Source organism: Prionailurus bengalensis, chromosome D2, assembly GCF_016509475.1.
Source record: "Prionailurus bengalensis isolate Pbe53 chromosome D2, Fcat_Pben_1.1_paternal_pri, whole genome shotgun sequence".
Taxonomy (NCBI): Eukaryota; Metazoa; Chordata; class Mammalia; order Carnivora; family Felidae; genus Prionailurus; species Prionailurus bengalensis.
In genome coordinates, this window is record NC_057351.1 from 86668068 (window position 1) to 86686676 (window position 18609).

An 18609-nucleotide genomic window follows, 5' to 3' on the forward strand; every position below is an offset into this window, starting at 1 on the left:
GGCCTGGGCCCGGGTGACCCCCCTTCCCCGGCGTGGCGGGCTTTCGGTGTGGAGAGGGCGCTGGGTGTACTTCACCGAGGCTGCTCCCCCCGTCCCCCGGCCGGCGCCAGGAGGGGTCTTTCTCCAGGGATCCTTCTCCAACCTAGACCACGAGCACGTGCCGGGCTACCTGGAGGGAGAACCCACCACAGCGTGGGGCCTCCTCGATGTGGTCCCGAGGGCTTCTCTGTACACTCGTCTGTGCTCAGCTTCCCCCAGGTCACAGCTGACCGTTGGTGCCCCGCTACTAGGCTTTGGTTCCAGCATCTTCTCCGGGAGAGCAGGTCTGCGCCGCGACTCGAGTGTTCTCCTGTCTGTCTGGGCTCCGGGGTGGCGGTTTGCTGCCCGCTCCAGCTCCCTGGCGGGTCCAGGAGACGCCGGCGTGATCGCCCGGAGCGGGACTTGCAAGCCGTGTGGCTGCGGCTGGACCGGGGTCCCGGCTGTCCCGTTACCTGTGACGAGAATCGGCCGATTTCTCTGAGCTGCTGGTGCGGCCAGTTGCCTCGGCTGCTTTCCCGGTGGAGCCTTCTGTGCATTCGCGGGATAGTCCACGCGGTTGGTTGTGAGGGGTGAGCCTTTAATGTGCTGTCACACTCCTTGAGCGTGGGTGTCTGTGCTGATCGTCACAGGCGGGGTGGGTGACACGTTCCTCCCTTTCTGTGTGCACCGTCTCATCATGTATATGTGTCAGCGTTATGTTTGCTTCAGAGCAGGGACCTCGAAGCTTCCGTGGAGCCGTGCTGCCCGCAAACGTCACCAGCTACGCGTGCGGTTTAAAATTAAGTGATGTTAAAAATGCAGTGATTTAGCCACAGGAACCACATTTCAAGTGTGAATTTGGCTGCTGCAAGTCTGTGATCGTGGAGGGTTCCACCGACAGTGCCGGTCCCTGTGTCAGTGGGAGCGTCCTGTGGGCCACACCGTCCAGCCCTGGGGCCACCGCGCGCGGGTGGGTGTGTGTGGGTGTGGGTGTGCGTGCACGTCGAGGCGTGTTTGAAGCGTCGCTCTCGGCCCGGCCCATCGGTAGCAGCTGCTGCCGCAGGAGGGGCCCGGGGGGCCGCCGTCGTACCCTCCGCAGAGTTTTCCCCGTTCGCCTCTCACGGTGGCTTGTAGCGACCGGTGGTTAGCGTGCTGCACCGCGTCCGAGAGCTGTCACGGTCTCTGCTTCAAGTTTTGAACACGAAGTTACAAATTACGAAAGTGGGGGCGCCTGGGTGGCTCAGTCGGTTAAGCGTCCGACTCTTGGTCTCGGCTCAGGTCACAAACTCGCGAACCGTGAGATCGAGCCCTGCGTCAGGCTCCGTGCTGACAAAACAGAGCCTGCGTGGGATTCTTTCTCTGCCCCTCCTGCTCTCTCTCCCAAAGTAAATAAGCAAACTTAAAAACCCCTCAAATACGAAAGTAACGTGTGGTGACCGTAAGCATATCAGAAGTGAAGAAACCGGAGGGTGGCCCTTGGCTCGCACGCCGCGCTCTGCACGCTGGTGTTCTGTCCTCAGGAGCGGCGTCGGGAGCTGCGTCCTGGCCACGATCCGGTCCTCGGGTCGTGCAGCCGCGTGGTCTCCTCCTCTGCGCCTGGGAGCACTTGCACTGGAAGGTGGCCGTGTCGTCCCGTCAGTGGACGGCCTGCCCGTGGCTCTTTCGTCCGTGCCGGGACTGGGCGCCGGCAGGACTGCTGGGGCCCGGCTGCGTGTCCGGGCCCCCGTCCCGGGAGGCCCCCCTTGCTCTGGCCACGTAGCCCGGGGCTCACGGTGTCGCCGGTTCGGGCGGTGGGAGAGTGCGTGGACTCCCCGAGTTTGCGGCCACCACCGCGGTCCACGTTACAGCGTGTCCATCACCCCGTGATGGGGAAACCCGTGCCCAGCAGCGGCCACCCCCACCCCTGGCCACGGTCCGCTTCCTGTCTGCGCGGACCGTGCTGAAGGTGGAGTCACGTGTTACTTCCCTTTTGTGTCCGGGTTCTCCCACGTGGCGCGTGTTTTTGAGGGTCGCTGTGCTGTAGCGGGTGGCCAAGCTTCCTTCCTGTTTAGGGCCGAGTCGCAGTCATTTGTGTGGATGGGCGGTGTTTTGCTCATTCGTTCATCCGCGCGTGGGCATTTGGGCCGTGTCCACCTTTTGGCGACTCTGACCGGTGCCCCGGTGTCGGTGCCCGTTTCTCTGTGACGGCTGCTTGCATTTTGCTGCATCACGTGTAGACTCTGATTCGCGCTTTAGGGACCCGCTGGACTGTTTCCCGCAGCACCTGGGGGCTCCGGCTCCTCTGCATCCGTGGCGGGGAGGTGCGCAGGGGGCCTGCCGGGTGGGTCCCCGACGGCCCACGACGCGCCTTTCCGTGCACCTGGTGCTCGTGCTGCCCAGACCCGCCCCGGGTTCTTTTTTTGGGACGGCGTCCTCCCTGCTGCCCGCCGGGGAGACGACGGAGTCTGGGGGGCTCGCTGACTGCGGGTGGGGGCTGCTGGGGTGCTGTGCCATCCTGTGCAGACACTGGTCTGGCTGTGGACCGTCCCTCCCTGTGACCCCATGGGGACAGAGCGGGGCTGAGGGTCGGCCGTGGACGCGCGGCACTGCGGGGCCTGCCTGTCGCCTGGCGAGTTTGGTCCCTGGGGACTGAGAGCCAGGCCCCCTCCTGGGGGGTGGGAGGTCCCCCATGTGGACGGCTCCCCCCTCCCCCCCCCAGCACGGGCCCCACGGTGAGGCCCGCGAGGTGGTGTTCACCACCCCAGCGTCTGCTCGTGGCTCTTTGGGGCTGTGTCGACGATCTGACTGTGTTTTCTTTCTCTCTTCCTAATTTATAGCCAGAAAACCTGCAGAAGAACTGGCTGCGGGAGTTCTATCAGGTAAGAGGTGCCATGACCGCGTGCCTCTCAGATGGCCTGTTTGTGCCGTGAGTACCTGCTCTTTGTGGAGACCGTGCTGTGTCCGGGTCGGGTGCGGGCTGGGGCTGTCCTGGGGCTGGCTGTGCGGGGCGTCACGTGCCTCCGCGGAGGCCCCTCTTCCGATTCCTCTCCCTCCGGGTGGGGTCTCTGCATGGTTGGGGGGGAGGGGCGTTGGGAGCTTCTGGGGACATTAGGGTACCTTTCAGGAGGGTCCTCTGCTGGCAGCATAAAGGCGGCAAAGCCACGTGGGAGGCCACGGTGGAGTCTGGGCCGGGGTGTGGGGAGGACCCGGGTCCGAGGCTTCAGGGGGAGGCGCTGCCGGATGAGGGGCCAGGTGCTGGCACCGAGTGTTGAACAGGTATTGGCGGAGCCCGTGGTCGGCGCGAATTCTGTTCCGGATGCTCGGGGGCGGGTTGGAAGCGGCGGACAGACGGCTGTGCTCCCAGGGTGCGTGCTGCGTGAGCAGACGGGTGGCTAGCATGGCCAGGGGGCCACGGGAAGCTCAGGTGTTTCCGGATGACAGGCGGCAGCGGAGTTGAGCACGTGGCACGTGTACACGTGGGACCCCCCAGGTAGTACGTTGGAGAGGCCACTCCGAGGCACGGGATGCCTGGGGAGACCTGAGAGGAACTGAGTGGCCAGGCGTCCAGCACGGCGAGGGCCGTGGGCGACTGGCCCTGCCAGGGTGTGAGGGGTCCACAGCTCCGAGGGCAGCTTGGAGGAGGGTGGCACAGGTGGGGCGTTGGGGGAGGGGCAGCTGGGGGACGGTCCCCCGCCCCTGTCCCCTGCCCTCCTACAGCTCTGCTGAGCCCGCAGCCGTGCCGTGTGAACAAGACACAGCAGGAGATGCTGGGGATGGCCCTGGGCCCCCCTTCCTCCTGGCCTTGGGGTCCAGCAGGCTGAGATCCGAGGTGCTGAGGGGCAGGGGCAGGGCACAGCAGCCGATGGACGTGGGCACGGGCTGTGTCCTGCCTGCCTGGGCAAGGTGCCGGCCCCGGGCTCCTGCCGTCCATTCCGGGTGTCAAGAGCGGTCGCGCATTGGTTCTGCTGGTGCCGAGCCATCTACCAGAGGCCCAAGGGGCAGCGGCGGGTGGTGGCAGATCGTGGGGCCGCAGGCACGGGAGGGCAGAGCCTCGGACAGCCCTTTTCGTCCCTTGCTGTCCCGTCCAGCGAGGTGCGTCCTTCTGGGGTGTTTGGAGGTGGGGTCCCTCCCTCGCCCATCCCGCACGAATTGTCCGCCGCGTGTCATGCTTGGTTCTCGGCAGGGATGGAAGGCAGACCCCGGGGACACCAGGGAACCTCTGGAAGGAGCAGCCCGTGGGGTGAGCAGGTGGGAGGCCGTCAGCGAGGGTCTCTGGCAGTGAGGTGGGGCTGGTGGGCTCTCCGCCCTGCCCCTCTAACCTTCTGCCCCGCCCAGGGACCTCCGGCCCAGGCCCAGCCCTGGCCCAGCTGTTGCCAGTGTCCGCTCCGGGCGGGAAGCCGGCCGAGCAGGCGAAGCGAGGGCCCTTCCTGGCCAAGCACTGGCCTCTCGGGGGCTGGACAGGCCCCAGGGCCCCTGCTGCCTGTGGCGTCCTCCTGCGGCTCCCTGGCTCCCTGGGTCTGTGTCCATTTTGGCCTCCCATTTCTCAGAGGTGGGCCCCGGGTTGGGGGCGGGAGGAGTATAGAGCGTGAGATCGGGGAGGCGCACGTCCTGGGAGGCCAGCGAGCTGCCGTCCTGGCTCCCGGCGCGCAGAGAGGCCCCTGGGAGGCGAGACGCCACCCGACAGGCCCCAAACTGGACTCCAGTGCAAACTTTGCCCTTCTTACTCTGCTGGTGATGGGGCCACCGGTCACCACTGCTGTGGCAGCCAGGTACCAGTGGTCTGAGAGGGAGTTCGGGGCCGGGCAGCTGCCCCTCCTGTGAACTCTGACCCCTGGAAAACCACAGACCAACAGGTGTTTCCCCCTGTCTGAGCCTCCTCGCTGCACACAGCCACACTGGGCTGTTTCTGGAACTGGGGACCCGGGACCCAGAACCCAGAGGGGCAGGCAGCCTGTTGCCAGAACACCTGGTGTCCAGAGTGCTGAGCCTTTATTCACAGAAAGGGGATCGAGAGCCACGGTGTGCTGGTGGAGGTGCCATTCTTCCCGGCTTGTGTGCAGAGGTCTCCTCAGAAGGAAGAGATTCCGGTGACGGTTCCTTTCTTTCTTATTTGAAAAAACACTTTTTTTTTTTTAGCGTCTATTCATCTTAGTGTGAGAGTGCACGCAGGGGAGGGGCAGAGAGAGAGGGGGAGACACATAATCCCAAGCAGGCTCCAGGCTCCGAGCTGTCAGCACAGAGTCCGACGTGGGGCTCGAACCCACGGACCGCGAGACCATGACCTGAGCTGAAGTCGATGCGTAAGCGACTGAGCCACCGAGGCGACCCTCAGTGACGGTTCTTATAAGAATTAAACGGGAGCCCCCCAACACATTTTGGGCTGACCTGGGCAGTGAGGCGCTCAGCCGGCTGGCCCGAGTGCAGAGGGAGTGGGTCCCGCCAGAGCCCAGGCCAGTGCGCTGGGCCAGCACTCAGGGACGAGGCGCCTCGAGGCCCCGGGGGCCTCTGGGTCCCTGCCTTTTTAAAAAGTGTTCAATCCTGGAGTTTCTGTTATGTAGTCATTTTCCAAAGGAGCCTTTGAAAAGATAAGCTGCTTTTGTAAACACAACTGAATGTGACATCTGTGCCTTTTAGAACCCTTGGATTAATTTTCCTTTTTCTGTAACACTTATCACCATAAAAAAGCAGGGGACGAGAGAAATATTGCTGGCGTTTCCGTCCTTAGTTGTTTTTTTTTTTTTTTTTAAATTTTTTTTTTTTCAACGTTTTTTATTTATTTTTGGGACAGAGAGAGACAGAGCATGAACGGGGGAGGGGCAGAGAGAGAGGGAGACACAGAATCGGAAACAGGCTCCAGGCTCTGAGCCATCAGCCCAGAGCCCGACGCGGGGCTCGAACTCACGGACCGCGAGATCGTGACCTGGCTGAAGTCGGACGCTTAACCGACTGCACCACCCAGGCGCCCCTCCGTCCTTAGTTTTGATGGGCCTCCGATGCTTTTGGCATCCAGGATTTTTACATATTTGGTCCTGAGTGTGGCCTTGGCACCAGAGAGGTGGTCAGTCTTCCAGAAGGTGCACAGCCTGGTGTCACCCCTGCTGGCCTCCCCACGCCCCTCCCTGTCCTGTCTCCCTGAGCATCAGACTCTTGGTCCTGTGGCCGGTGACACCAGTCTCCCCCTTGTTGGGGTGCACGGGCTCTAAGTACAGGGGCCAATCCCTGCTCTCATCTACCTCCATACCTCCATGCCAGCAGCAGGCCTTGTGACCCCTTCACGGCCCACCCAGAGCCTCCCCCAGGGCCCCGCCACGTCCCCATTCTGCTCTGTGTAAGCGGCAGGGTGCTCCCTGAGGCCGTAACTCTGGTTGGGTACCTTTCGTGCTTCTGGTCCCCCGGGTGAGAGCCTAGGGTCCATGCGTGGCCTTCTCTGTGCTGTCTCCAGACACGCTGGGTGTTTCAGGCCTCTGTGCTTGCTCTAAGTTGGCCGTCCGAGCCTTCCCGCCCCATGCACGCCCCTGCCCCCACTCTCTCCCCTGCCCCCACTTTCCCGGTTCTTGTCCTTGTCACCCCCCACCACCTCCCCCGAGAGGCCCCTCCTGGTCACTCTCTTGGCTTCCCCTTACTCTTGCTGTGCTTTGTGGACTCATCTGAGCTTGAACTTGCAGTCTGTGTCCGTTGGGTGCATATGGATCTGTCACCCTGGAAATGCGGGCTGCACGTCATGGCCTGGATCTTTGTGCCCCGCCAAGTTCCTGCGCCGAGGATAGTGTTCGAGGTGGGGCCTTTGCGAGGGGAATAGGGTTGATGAGGTCATGCGGCGGGCCCACGATGACATTACTGCCCCCGTAAGGAGAGAGAGGGGCCACAGTGTGGGAGGGCCGGCCAGCGGGCCAGGTGCTAGGGGGCCACGCCCTTGGGAGCGTCTGTCACACTGGAGAGACAGCCGGAAAGCCCCATGGGTGGTCCAGGGATGGTGCTGGGAAGGACACGGCCTGTCTGGGGCTGGGGGTGCAGGCCCCTGTTGGTGGGGTTCTCAGGAAAGCTCTTGAGGAGGCCGTGCCCAGACGTGCTGCCTGCTCTCCCCCTGACCCTCCAAACTGCGGGCGAGGCTGCCGGGAAGTCGGTTTTAACTTTTCTCCCCCGTATGATGGTAGCGTGCTTGCACGTAGGCTCTTTGCCATCCCGCTCATGCTTGTCCTGAGCACTGGGAGTGTGTCGGGCACGTGGGGTGTGTGCTCAACAGTTCTTTCTTGAATAACAGTCTGGGGAAATTGCACAAAGCAGAAAGTGTGAATAAATACCCCCAGCCCGTTCTGCCTCCGGCTTGACGCACACGCCCTAACGCGTGTCTCACCGGCTGTGTGCCCGGAGGAGAGGGCGACCTCCTTAGCAGGTTGCAGGCACATGTGTTGTTACAGCTGAGCCGGGAGATCTTTCTGTGTAAGTGAATGCACGCTCCCTGTTTTAATGGCTTCAGAGGATTTCGTTAACTGGACACACCAGCCTTTTTAGAGTCACCGTTCTGTTGATGGATTCCCAGGTTGTTTCGAGTTTATTGTAATGGTGTAGATAAACTGTAACACAGATATAATGTCTCTCATACGAATATAAATTGAACAAGTGTTGAGGATGTTTTAAGTTGCAGTAATAAGTATTACTTATTAGCGAGAGAAGTAAGATGAGAAGTTAGACCTGCCTCAACCAAGACTCCCCAGAGCAAACCCAGATTCTTCTAGCAGCTGAGTGAGTTTATTTGCCTGAGAGATGGAAAACAGGCCAGTAATCACTTCTTTCCACCAGACACCTTGTTCCTGTGGCCAAGAGTCATTTGCATTGTTATCAGGATTTAGAATTGACAGAATCGTAAAATAGCTCAGTGATCGGTAAGGTCAAGGTGGCCCAGAGGGGAGCTCCGCCGGACTCTGGCCTTGCGAATCTGTTGGCCGTGTCAACGTCTTTCACACGTTTTCCGGAGCATGATTCTAAGATGGATGTGCGGAGCGGTCCTGCCTCCGGGTGACCTGCGGGAGCGGGCGCCAAACTTACCTCCGAAACCGGAAAAGAGACACGAAACTGTGGTTTTCAGGCCCAGCCCACAGGCCGGACAGTGACCACGGAGGGTCAGCCCTGCGGCTGCCCCCCCGCCACCGGAGGGGGCGTCCAGGCGGGCCCCGGCAAGGTGGAGGGTGCGGTCATTGCTTACAGCCGACCGGAGATGAGCAGACAGGCAAGGATGCGGGCAAGCGGGACCCGTAGTGAGGAGAAAGCAGGCGTTTGGAGCTGGAGCATCGCCAGCTTCACCGTCTTGGAGAACCTGCCTTGGGTTTTACGGGTTGCATCCGTTGTTTTCCTCTTTTCCTCATTTGTTGATTTTTTGCTTTTTATGTTTTGCTTTCTTTTGATTATTTTGGGTTTAAGTTGCTTTTCTCTATCTCACTTCTGAAGGTGGAAGATAAAAATCACCAATTTCAGAGATCTGACGTGGGGCATCGTCACTGACAACCCTGCAGGCATTAGAAAGATAAGGGAATATCAGTGAGCAACTTCATGCTAATAACTTCAAAGATTTATGTGAGAGTTGCCTGTTTTTGGAAAAACAGAGCATCAAAGCTCACAGTCAAGAAGTACGTGAACTCAGTGGTCCTCTATCTGTTAAATTAAACTTTGCCCACCACTTTGGGACAAAAAACCCCAGGCCCGCGTGGTTTCAGTGGTGAATTCTGTCAAACGCTGAAGCAAGACGCAGTGGCTATTCTGCAGAAACTTTCAGAGATATTGAGGCCCGGGCGATGCTTCCTCACTCCCGTGACACGAGTGTCACCAGAGCACCAAGGCAGGCAGAGGCTTTACGTGACGAAGGTACATGTGCCAACGTCTCCCTTGAAATAAATGCAAAATATAAAACTTTAGCACCGAATGTGTGAAGCAGCGTGTACCAGCGTGTCACATGGGTACACACACGCAGGCACAGCGGATGACAAAGTTAATGCGTCATCACCAAGGAACAGATCAGAAATCGATAGATAAAGCTTACCATGTCAACAGATTAAAGAAGAAAAGCCATGCGATCGTCTCAATATGTGCAGAGAAAGCATTTGGCAAAATTCTGTAACCACGTCTCATGCAGACTGTCAGCAAACTAAGGACTGAGGGGACCTCTCAGCCCGTGAAGGCGGCTTTAGAGCCCACGGCTGACCTCATGCCCGATGGCGGGGCAGGGACGCCTGGCGTCACCTCCCCTGTTCGGTGTGGTCCCGAGGGTCCTGGCCGGGCCGACCTGAGAGAAGGAACTGAGAGTCCCCGTGTGGGTGAAGATACGACTGTGGTTCACAGGCTCACAGAGGGTCCACGGGAACCTTACTAGCGTAAGCGCATTTGGTGGCAGTGTGCCAGGACTCTGCGGAGACATCTTTGTCCCCTTGGCCACGAACGGTTGGAGCCTTAAGTGGCGCTGACGGAGGAGGGGCCTGACGTAAACATACCCGGCGTCAACACCTGCGCGTAGAGGCCTGTGAGCCGGGTACGAAGGACACCAGAGACCACGTGAAGGGACGGGGAGGCACGTTGTATTTGTGTCATGGAGACGCTGTGATGCTAGTGTGGTGACCCCCCTCTGACCGAGCCCCCGTTCAGTGCAGTTCCACTCCAGACCTCTGGGTGGTGTTTCGGTAGAAGTCTACAAAGTAGGTCTAAGATTTTATGTGGAAGAGCAGAGGAACTAGAGTAGCCAAAAGTTTAGGGACTCACACTCTGATTTCGTGATTTCTTGTAAAGTTACAGCCATCAGGACAGTACTCTGGCAAAAGGACAGAGCTATAGGGGCGCCTGGGTGGCGCAGTCGGTTAAGCGTCCGACTTCAGCCAGGTCACGATCTCGCGGTCCGTGAGTTCGAGCCCCGCGTCAGGCTCTGGGCTGATGGCTCGGAGCCTGGAGCCTGTTTCCGATTCTGTGTCTCCCTCTCTCTCTGCCCCTCCCCCGTTCATGCTCTGTCTCTCTCTGTCCCAAAAATAAATAAACTTTGAAAAAAAAAAAAAATTAAAAAAAAAAAAAAAAAAGGACAGAGCTACAGACCAATGGAACAGAAAAGAGATCCCAAAGTAGAGCCAGGAATATGGCCAAGTGATCGACCGGGGCTGACGGCTGTTGATCAGAGGAAGGGTGTCGTTGAGCCCATGGTGCTGGGAAAGTGGGCCTTCGTCCGTCCACACGCAGAAAGCAGCACGTTTTCTATACGTTGCACCGCAAGCAGATTAAAGTCAGCTGTGGACCTGAGTATGAAACCCAAAATTATGAAAGTCCTAGAAGAAAACTTAGGAGAACATCTTTGTGACCTTGAATTAGGCAAAGATTTCTTAGACACACCGAAGCACAATTCATAAGAGAAAAACACTGACGAATTAGAATTGGTCACAATTAGGAGTTGGCCAAGCCCAGCCAGTAGCTGCCCGCTGGGGAGTGGGAGGGAAGCACTCCCCCGAGTCCTAGTGAGCGGTGGGAGTCCTGCGTGGGGCTAGGGTCTCGTCCAGGGGTCTGTGTCCCCGCATCTGGGGGTCGTGTCCTTGCACCTGGGGGTCTATGTCCCTGCACCTGGGGGTCGTGTCCCCACACCTGGGGTCTTGTCCCCGCACCTGGGGTCGTGTCCCCGCACCTGGGGTCGTGTCCCCGCACCTGGGTGTCCCTGCACCTGGGGTTTTGTCCCCGCACCTGGGGGTCGTGTCCCCGCACCTGGGGGTCTATGTCCCCGCACCTGGGGGTCTTGTAAGGAGAACAGAGTTATTACTGCTGGGGTGCTGTGAACACGGCCTGGCCCATGGTGCCGTCCTGGCCGCCAGGCTGCCGTGAACTGCTGGCCACAGCGCGCCGAGCCATGTGCTCCACGCTTACTGTCGTCTTCTCTCTGGGTGCACGGGGCTGGCTTCTCCGAGCTCCAAATGGTTGAAGGACCACTGAGGAAAAGACTGATGGATGTGACTCAATAAAACTGCAGTTTTTAAAAATTCTGTAAAGAGCTCTTACAAATGAAGGAGAACTTGTAAAACTACAATAGAAAAGTGGCCAAAATCTATCTCGTAGGATTGAGCCCTGTGCTGCCCGACAGAAAGGTCCTGAGAGTTACGTGCAAAATCCCACTGTCTAGGAGCCGTGTTCAAACAGGAAAAAGAATAGGTAAGATCAAATCTAATAGCGTTTCATTCAACCCAGCGTGTCCCGACGCTAACACGTAACCAGCACAGTTGGCGGGACGCCCTTTGTCCCTTGGCACCGCCTCCCGCGTGGCTTCTGTCCACAGCACATCGCCACGTGCCCAGGTGCATTCTGCACACCACCGCGGCGGGCTGTCCCGTCTCCCCGCCCACCAGAGCCGCGCATCGGTTCTGCGGCTGACAGTGACAGAGGACCCATCCAGCCTCTGGCGCCCACGGATGTGAGAGCCTCCAAGTGGCTCTGCCCCGACCCCGGTGCCCACTCCCCTCCTAGGTGGGCCGGGGAGCGCAGACCCTCACTCACAGCCGCGGAGGCCCATCCCAGCACCGCCAGGCCCTGCCGCTCACCTCAGGGCCACCGGAGGTGGTCTGGCACCGTCGGTTTCCGTGGCACAGCTGTGGTGGCCCTGGCAGAGTGACCTGGGACGTGGTTTACCGTGTCCCGCTTGGCACAGACGTGCACATGTGCAGACGGCAGTTAGCCGTGGGATCCCAGGTGATCTGTTCCTCCGGTTGCTTCCTTCGGTCTCTGGGGATCGATGGCGCAGACTCGGCGGTGGCTGCTGAGTGGTAGGTGTTCGCTGCCGGCCGGGCTGGGCCCTTGTTCCCCAAATCACAGCTGTGCTGGGCCCCACTCTGCGGGTGAGAAAGCTGAGGCACGAAGGGGTCAGGAGATGTGCCAAAGGGACCCGGCTGCAGGATGGGAGTCCCAGGCTCTGCGGTGCTGAAGGTGGAGCCGGCCACTCAGTGGGGAGGCCCGGGGCGAGGGGTCCCGCCAGGGCAAGGGGCGGCGGTTCGAGGGATGGGTGGCCGGAGTCCACGAGGCAGGGCAGCTGTCGGAAGGGGTCTGGGTGTGGCTTCCTGGCAGCAGGCAGGGGAAGGAGGAGGGACCCGGGCCCCCCGGGTCAAGGGCCAGCCGCCTGCTGTGGGGGCACGTGAGGAAGGAGAGGTTGGCCGGGCCGGCGGGCAGGGGTGAGGCCCGCAAACCTGGTAAGAGAGGGGAGTCCTTGGTTGCCTGGCTCTGGGATCCGGGGTTCCCGGCAGCGCTGGTGAGCGACTGTCCCGAGGAGTCCTTAGGGCCCAGACCGGAGAGGAGACAGGAGAACCTGCCGGCTCCTGGGGTGGGCACGGGGTGGTCCTGCCGGCCAGGCCTCTGGAGGGTGTGGACTTGGAGTTCAGGACAGACCATCTGCCCTAGGGGGACTGGGGAGGTTGGGAGGGGCAGGGCTGGGGAGAGATGATCATTGGGTGGGGGGACGGGGCAGGAGGGACGGGAGGGCAGCTGAGGGAAGGGCCAGAGCCCGGTATGGCCCCCAGGGGCCCTCTCGGACCCCGTGACCACAGTCCCTCGCCGGCTGGAAATGGCTCAAAGGAGGGGCCTCGTGGCAGTTTCCGTGGTGGGTGGGCCTTGGGAAGGAGGTCTCCAGATGGGGTGCCCAGGGGTCTCGTGCCGTGACCGTGGGACCGTGGCCACCACTGACCGCTGTGCTCGGTGTGAGGCCAGGCGAGTGTGTGGGAAGCGGTCTGGAGGTCTCGCCGCATCTGCCAAGGACCTGGTTTGATTCTGTTCCCTCCCCCGACCCCCACCCCCACCCCCACCCCAAGTCGGGGCAGAGTGCTTCTTAAGTGAAAAGCAGGCGGTTCGAGTGGAGCTTTCATGTCCCAAAGCGACGGGTATTATTAAAATTGAACGGCGCTGTGTGTTTCTGGGCTGTAGCAGGAGCAGGTTCCCCGCGCTGACGGCCTCCAAGAGTGGCGGCTTCAGCGTTTGCCGTCACCTGTGGGCCGGGCAGGGTCGGGGCTGCCCGGAGGAGACTCGGGCGCCGTGCCTTGGGAAGGCAGCCGGGCCAGACCCATCCTGGACGGGGAGCCGGGGTCCGGCCTCACACAGGGCCAAGAAGGCCCCTCGCTCATCGGCCGATGGCGGCGCAGCCCGCTGGCGAGGCCGCGGGAGCTTGCGGAGGTCTGCGGGCCGCATGCAGGAGGAAATGCCTGCTGGTGGCCCGGCCCCCACGTGGACTCCGGGAGGGCGGCCAGGCAGGGCCCCTGGCCTCCGCCCCCTCCCGGCACAGCCCCGGGGGAGGGGGGGGGCTTCGGGGGAGGGGGGGCTTCGAGCGAGGTGAGCGCGTCTCCACGCAGACTTGGCAAATAGCGGTCACTTTTCCCTCCGGGAATTCTTTTGTCCCCTTTCTGCTCCTTATCTTGGCCATCAGGCTTCCACTGGCCTGTGTGCAGGATGTAATTCCTTTTTAGGTCACTCAGATGCTCCTCTCCGAGAAAGCCTAACCCGGCCGGCCGCTGCTATTTTTAGTGCTGACTCCTGGCCGCCAGGGGGTGGGGGTGGGGCGGGGCTGCCTTGCTGGTGCCCTGGGCCCCTGCCTTCTGGCCGGGCCACCTGCACAGCGTCTGGAGGGCCGGCGGCTGCTGCGTGTGAGCATGTGCGTGTGTGAACGTGCGTGTGGGAGCATGTGTGTGTGAACGCGCGTGTGTGCAGGAGTATGTGCGTGTGTGAATGTGCATGTGTGCGCCAGCATGTGTGTGCGTGAACGTGCGTGTGGGAGCATGTGTGTGTGAACGCGTGTGGGAGCATGTGCATGTGTGGACGTGCATGTGTGCGTGAGCATGTGTGTGTGTGAATGTACATGTGTGAGCATGTGTGTGTGTGCGGGAGCACACGTGCACACTTGTTTGTGCAACCACATGTGCGCAATCGTGTGTGTGTCCTTGTAATTCCTTAGGCATATTTTTGCCCACGTTTCTTTCTTTCCTTCCCTCTCTCTTTCTCTCTCCCTTCCTTCCTTCCTTCCTTCCTTCCTTCCTTCCTTCCTTCAAGTGCATGCCTATGTGAGTGGGGGAGGGGCAGAGAGAGGGAAAGAGAAAATCAGGCTCCATACTCAGTGCAGAACCAGACACAGCCTTGAACCCATGACCCTGGGATCATGACCTGAGCCAAAAACAAGAGTCGGACGCTCAACCGAACCACCCAGGCGCCCCAGTTGCCCACATTTCTCATTCACTCTTTTCTAAAATGTTTTTCTTGATCCTTCTGATGAAAGAACCCATGTATTTTTATCATAAGTTTTCTTTTTTTTTTTTTTTTTGTGGCAAATTTTGGTCAAGTGAATATGCGCTTCGGGCAGTGACTTGTGTGCTGTCCCAGGTGAAGGTATGCCAGTGTCCCCGTCTAGCAGGATGTGACCGGTTGTGTGAAGGCTCAGGTCTGGTGGGGGCCTATGGGTGCTTACACGCACCTCCCCGCACCCTGTGTTGTGTACTGAGATGCCTTTCCAACCAGAAGTGACGTGAGCTCGCTGTCCCATAACTTGGAGGGGTTTTTTCCTGTGCACCCTCAAGGTACCTGTGCCATCAGCCCTGAAGGAATCCCTGCCCAGGATCACCTGAGGTCCAGACTTCCTTCCCTTTGGGCCGGGAAGGCCCAAAGCTCGTCTGGCATGGCCACTGTGGCCGGTCTCCGTGCCCACGGCGTGTGCAGCAGTGTCAGACTCACGCCTCTAGTTAAGGGGCTTCCTCTGTGTCTGGCTTGTGCTGTGGGCTGACCCCAGTCACTGTCCTCACTGTGTCCTCGCAGTGACTGTCAGAGGCAGGCTCTCCGGGAAGTGGATGCTCAGGCAGCCCAGAGCAGGACTCTAAGCGAGCAGGTGTGCTCCCTGGAGAGCCCACGCCACCACCCACCCTGCCACCCTACCCCCAGCAAGCTGTGGGGAGCCCACTACTGTCAGGACCCGGAAGTTGGCCGTTACATGCATTATTAAAAATCTGGTTCTAGAAACATGTAATGGAGTAAGTGGTGATGAAACCAGAGATAACAGAGGCCCCACACTCACCACTTCTGAGTGATTTTGCTACATTTTACTAATGGGATCCAGGTTTTTTGTGTCTGTAGGAGGATAGAACGTTAAGTGTCGCCGAGCATCTCCCAAAGCCCGTGTTCGGCACCGTCACGTCAGCTCAGTGTGGGCCACGGGGAGGGCACTTAGGCCATGGGAACAGGTACATCCGACCAGTCAGGGCTTTGCCCCAGAGAGCCAGGTGTTAGCACCTGCCTGTAGAGCGGGCGGAGCAGCGGCGGCTCAGACCCTTGAAGACACGTCTGTCCCCAGGGCAGCGGTTCTCAGGTTGTGTCCGAAACCACCATGGGCGTTTTTTGTCAAGCGAGGAGGACACTGCAACAGAAGTACTGCCTGTCAGTCGGTGACGTTTGGTAAGAGTGCACAATGGGGCGGTGGGGGGAGGGGGGCGTTTTCTGGAATGGTCCAGCCTGACTTCCCATGCCACAGCGATGTATGACTCTACCACTGAAGGCTTACGTTTACTCACAAAGCACCCCACAGCATCACTCGCTTACAAAAGAAATATTTTCTATCAGTGAAAATTCCCATAGTACGTCACCAAAATTACCCTTTTCTAATGAGCTACTGTGCATTTCTCATCACGTGCCATAATTAAATTTGTTTTCAAGCAAAGTCCTCAGTTTGTGTGTGTGTGCCTCTGAGTGACCCCATTGCCCGCACCCTGGATGGATTTAGCGTCTGAGCGCGGGCACCTGCCCCCACCCCCGACTAGAGCCGGCAGACGGCAGTGGTCTTCAAGCTGAGTTCCAGGGTGGGACGTCGAGGGGGAACCTGTGTCCTTGCCCACCATTAAGAGACCGGGGAAGGTCACCCTGACACGGGCGCAGTGGGACTTCCCCCCCTCCCCCAGCTCGGAGCAGGGGGCTGGAGCGCAGGAGCCCTGGGCGGTGGGCTGGTGAGCCGCTCTCTGGGTTTCTGGCCCTGCTCCCCCCCAAGTTACCCAATGAACGTGATGGGCAGACCTTTTATTCTGATGACTGTGAACGATGCAGCGGAGGGAGTCGTGCGAGGGCCCTCAGTGCCGCTTCGCCTCAGTGTTTCCAGCTCTCGGCCAGGTTGGTTTCAGTTATGTCCCACCTCCCCCCCCCCCCCCCCCCCATCATCTGACGCAAAACCCAGGCTGTGCCGTGTCACTCATCAATGTCACGGCACATGTCTCGGAAAGACCGTGTCATTACACCCCAGAAGATTACTAATAATTTCATCACATCACTGATGTGAACCACTGATGGGACCAGCCAGCCCGTGTTCAGAGGCTCCCCGTGGCCGTGGCCGTGTAGTTTGTCGCCCGTGTGTGCTGCAGTGGCTCTCACTGCCGCAGAAGAAATTAACATTCCCTGTCAGGCTATGGGGGTGGAATTGGCATGTCATTGGCGTGTCAGAAGCGGCCGGCTGGTCTGCCCCGGGAAGCTCGCGTGCTCACAAGGTTGCTCGCGGCCTGAGACCGCCCGGCTGTCCCTGTGCCCGGCACAGCCACCCTCGCTGCCCATCACCGTGCAGTTTCCGCATCTCTGTGTACGCGGAATCAGACGGCGTGCGCTTTCTCTTACTGGCTGCCTGCGCTGGCTGCACTCCGCGCGCTGTCTGCAGAGTCCCGAGGCCCAGCAGGGACCGCTCCCCGGGCGAGCGCTGCAGCCTTTGCCTGGATGGCTCTGCGAGGGCTGTCCCATCCAGGTGCTTGCCCGTGTGCTCTGGTGCGCCGTGCGTGTGTGCGTTCTTGTCCACGCCGGCACAGTGGAGCTGTTGCCGTGCAGACGGCGTGGCCTCTCCGTGGAAATCGTTCGCCTGCACGTGCTGCAGCGGATTCCTCAAAAGGGCTGGTGGACCCAGAATTCCCTAGGCTTCTGTCTGTTGAAACTGTATTCCTGTGCCCGTGACACTTGAAGAACACTAGTGTGGGTGTGTGCGTCCTCGGTCACACTTTGCGTCACTGAGGCTCTCAGAGAGGTGCCTCCGTCGCCGCCTTGGTTTGCGCATTGATTCTGACCAGCTCGGTGGGCCTGTTTCCTTTGATTTGGTTAACGGGTCTGTGTCCTGGAGGCCTGCGGGGTCGTGTGTGCACCTGTGAGACCTCGCGGTCCCGCCAGGGTACGTCTTGGGTGGATTGTTCCGGGCCAGTTTCTTCAGATGCTCAGTAAGTCCTTCTGAGTTGTAAGTTCAGGTCTCTTTCTATTTAGGGGAAGTTTCCTTGGATCATAATTGTAAAGATTAGTTCTGATCGGATGTTTTCTCCCGCAGGACCTGGTGGCCTCTCCCCGTGCCCCCTTCCGTCTCCCCTTCGTTGTGGTTTGGCTTGTCAGTAGAGCCTCCCTTGTTGGCTTTGTCGTTGGTTCATCTTTTCTGTGAGGATTTTGTCTTTTTTTTTTTTTTTCCCATTTCTTCCCAGAGGTTAATGTCATTTCCTTCGCTCTTTCTGGCCCATTTCTGGTTTAGTGTTGCGTTCCGATTCCGTGTGTTTTGCCTGTTCTGAGATGGTGGTGTGAGTGTCTTTAATTCCGTCGCAGTGTGGACTCCCGAGCCATCTGCAGGGGCTTGGCGAAGGGTGTGTGGATTCTCAGCCCGACAGCGCCCCCTTCTGTCCTCCCAGCAAAGTGCAGGCAGGTCAGGTCTGGGCTCCTGAGCCACGAGAGCCTGTCTTGTCCGTGCCAAGGACGGTGCACTCTTCTGTCTGCGAGCCCGATTCCCCCTGCCCTCCTTTCTCCTCCGTCACCAGCTGCCCAAGGCTGCCTTCCTCCTCTCTGTCCCCTTTCTTCCCCGCAAGTCCCGTCCAGATGCGTCTGTCCTGCCGCGGCACACGCCCTGCGGTCGGTCCCCTCCTTGCCGCGTGCTCTCTCCTTTTAGGCCCCGCCTTCCGGGCCGCACCCCGGCCCTGAGCTGGGCCCCCCCAAGCGGCTGCAAGTGTGGGACACGCTGCCGGGCGCTGGCCGCCAGGAGCCAGGACCGCGCGTCCGTGCAGCCCCTGAGGCCGTGCTGTGTCTGCCCCCCCCCCCACTCAGCGAGTGCCCTCGTGGTCCAGCCGCCGATCCAGCCCTGTCATTTGTCCCTGCTCTGCTGCTGGGGTGTCCGCTTCTCCAGAGACGTGGCCGGTGCGCCAGAGGCAGGGCAGACGCTCCCTTGTGTCCACAGTCACCACTCACTTCCAGGAGCAGTCCGGAGTCCAAGGTGGCCAACGTGTGGCTCGTTTCGTGTCCCCACGAAGCCACGGATACAGACGTATTTTGTTTCCGTCCATTTTAGGCAGTGACCGCGTGTCCTGGACGGTCGAGGGTGCTGTCGAGGGTGTGGCGGCTGCTGTGCGGGAGTCGACCCTGCGGCCCAGGTGGCCCATCAGGCTCCTCCTGCTCGGAGTCCTGCGGTGGCTCACGTGCACCTGAGCGCCGGGCGAGGCCTCTCACCGCCAGCTCCGCCAACATGGCTGCACGTTAGTCTCCGGTCTGTGTGAGGCCGTGGCGCAGCCCACGGCAGCGGAGCGTGTGTTGTGGATCCACGCCGGGCTCCTCGTGTGACCGTCCGTTACGTGTCTCCCGACACTTTGC

At 60.1% G+C, this 18609-nt stretch overlaps 1 protein-coding gene across 4 annotated transcripts in view; it reads left to right on the plus strand.

The window, feature by feature from the left end:
- The window catches only part of INPP5A (inositol polyphosphate-5-phosphatase A), a 176577-nt gene that overhangs the window by 43178 nt on the left and 114790 nt on the right, over positions 1–18609 (plus strand). For all 4 annotated transcript variants that reach the window (XM_043597945.1, XM_043597944.1, XM_043597942.1 and 1 more), the window contains exon 2: positions 2835–2876. In XM_043597945.1, coding sequence (XP_043453880.1) covers positions 2835–2876 — 42 coding nt within the window. The remainder of the gene's footprint in view (positions 1–2834; positions 2877–18609) is intronic.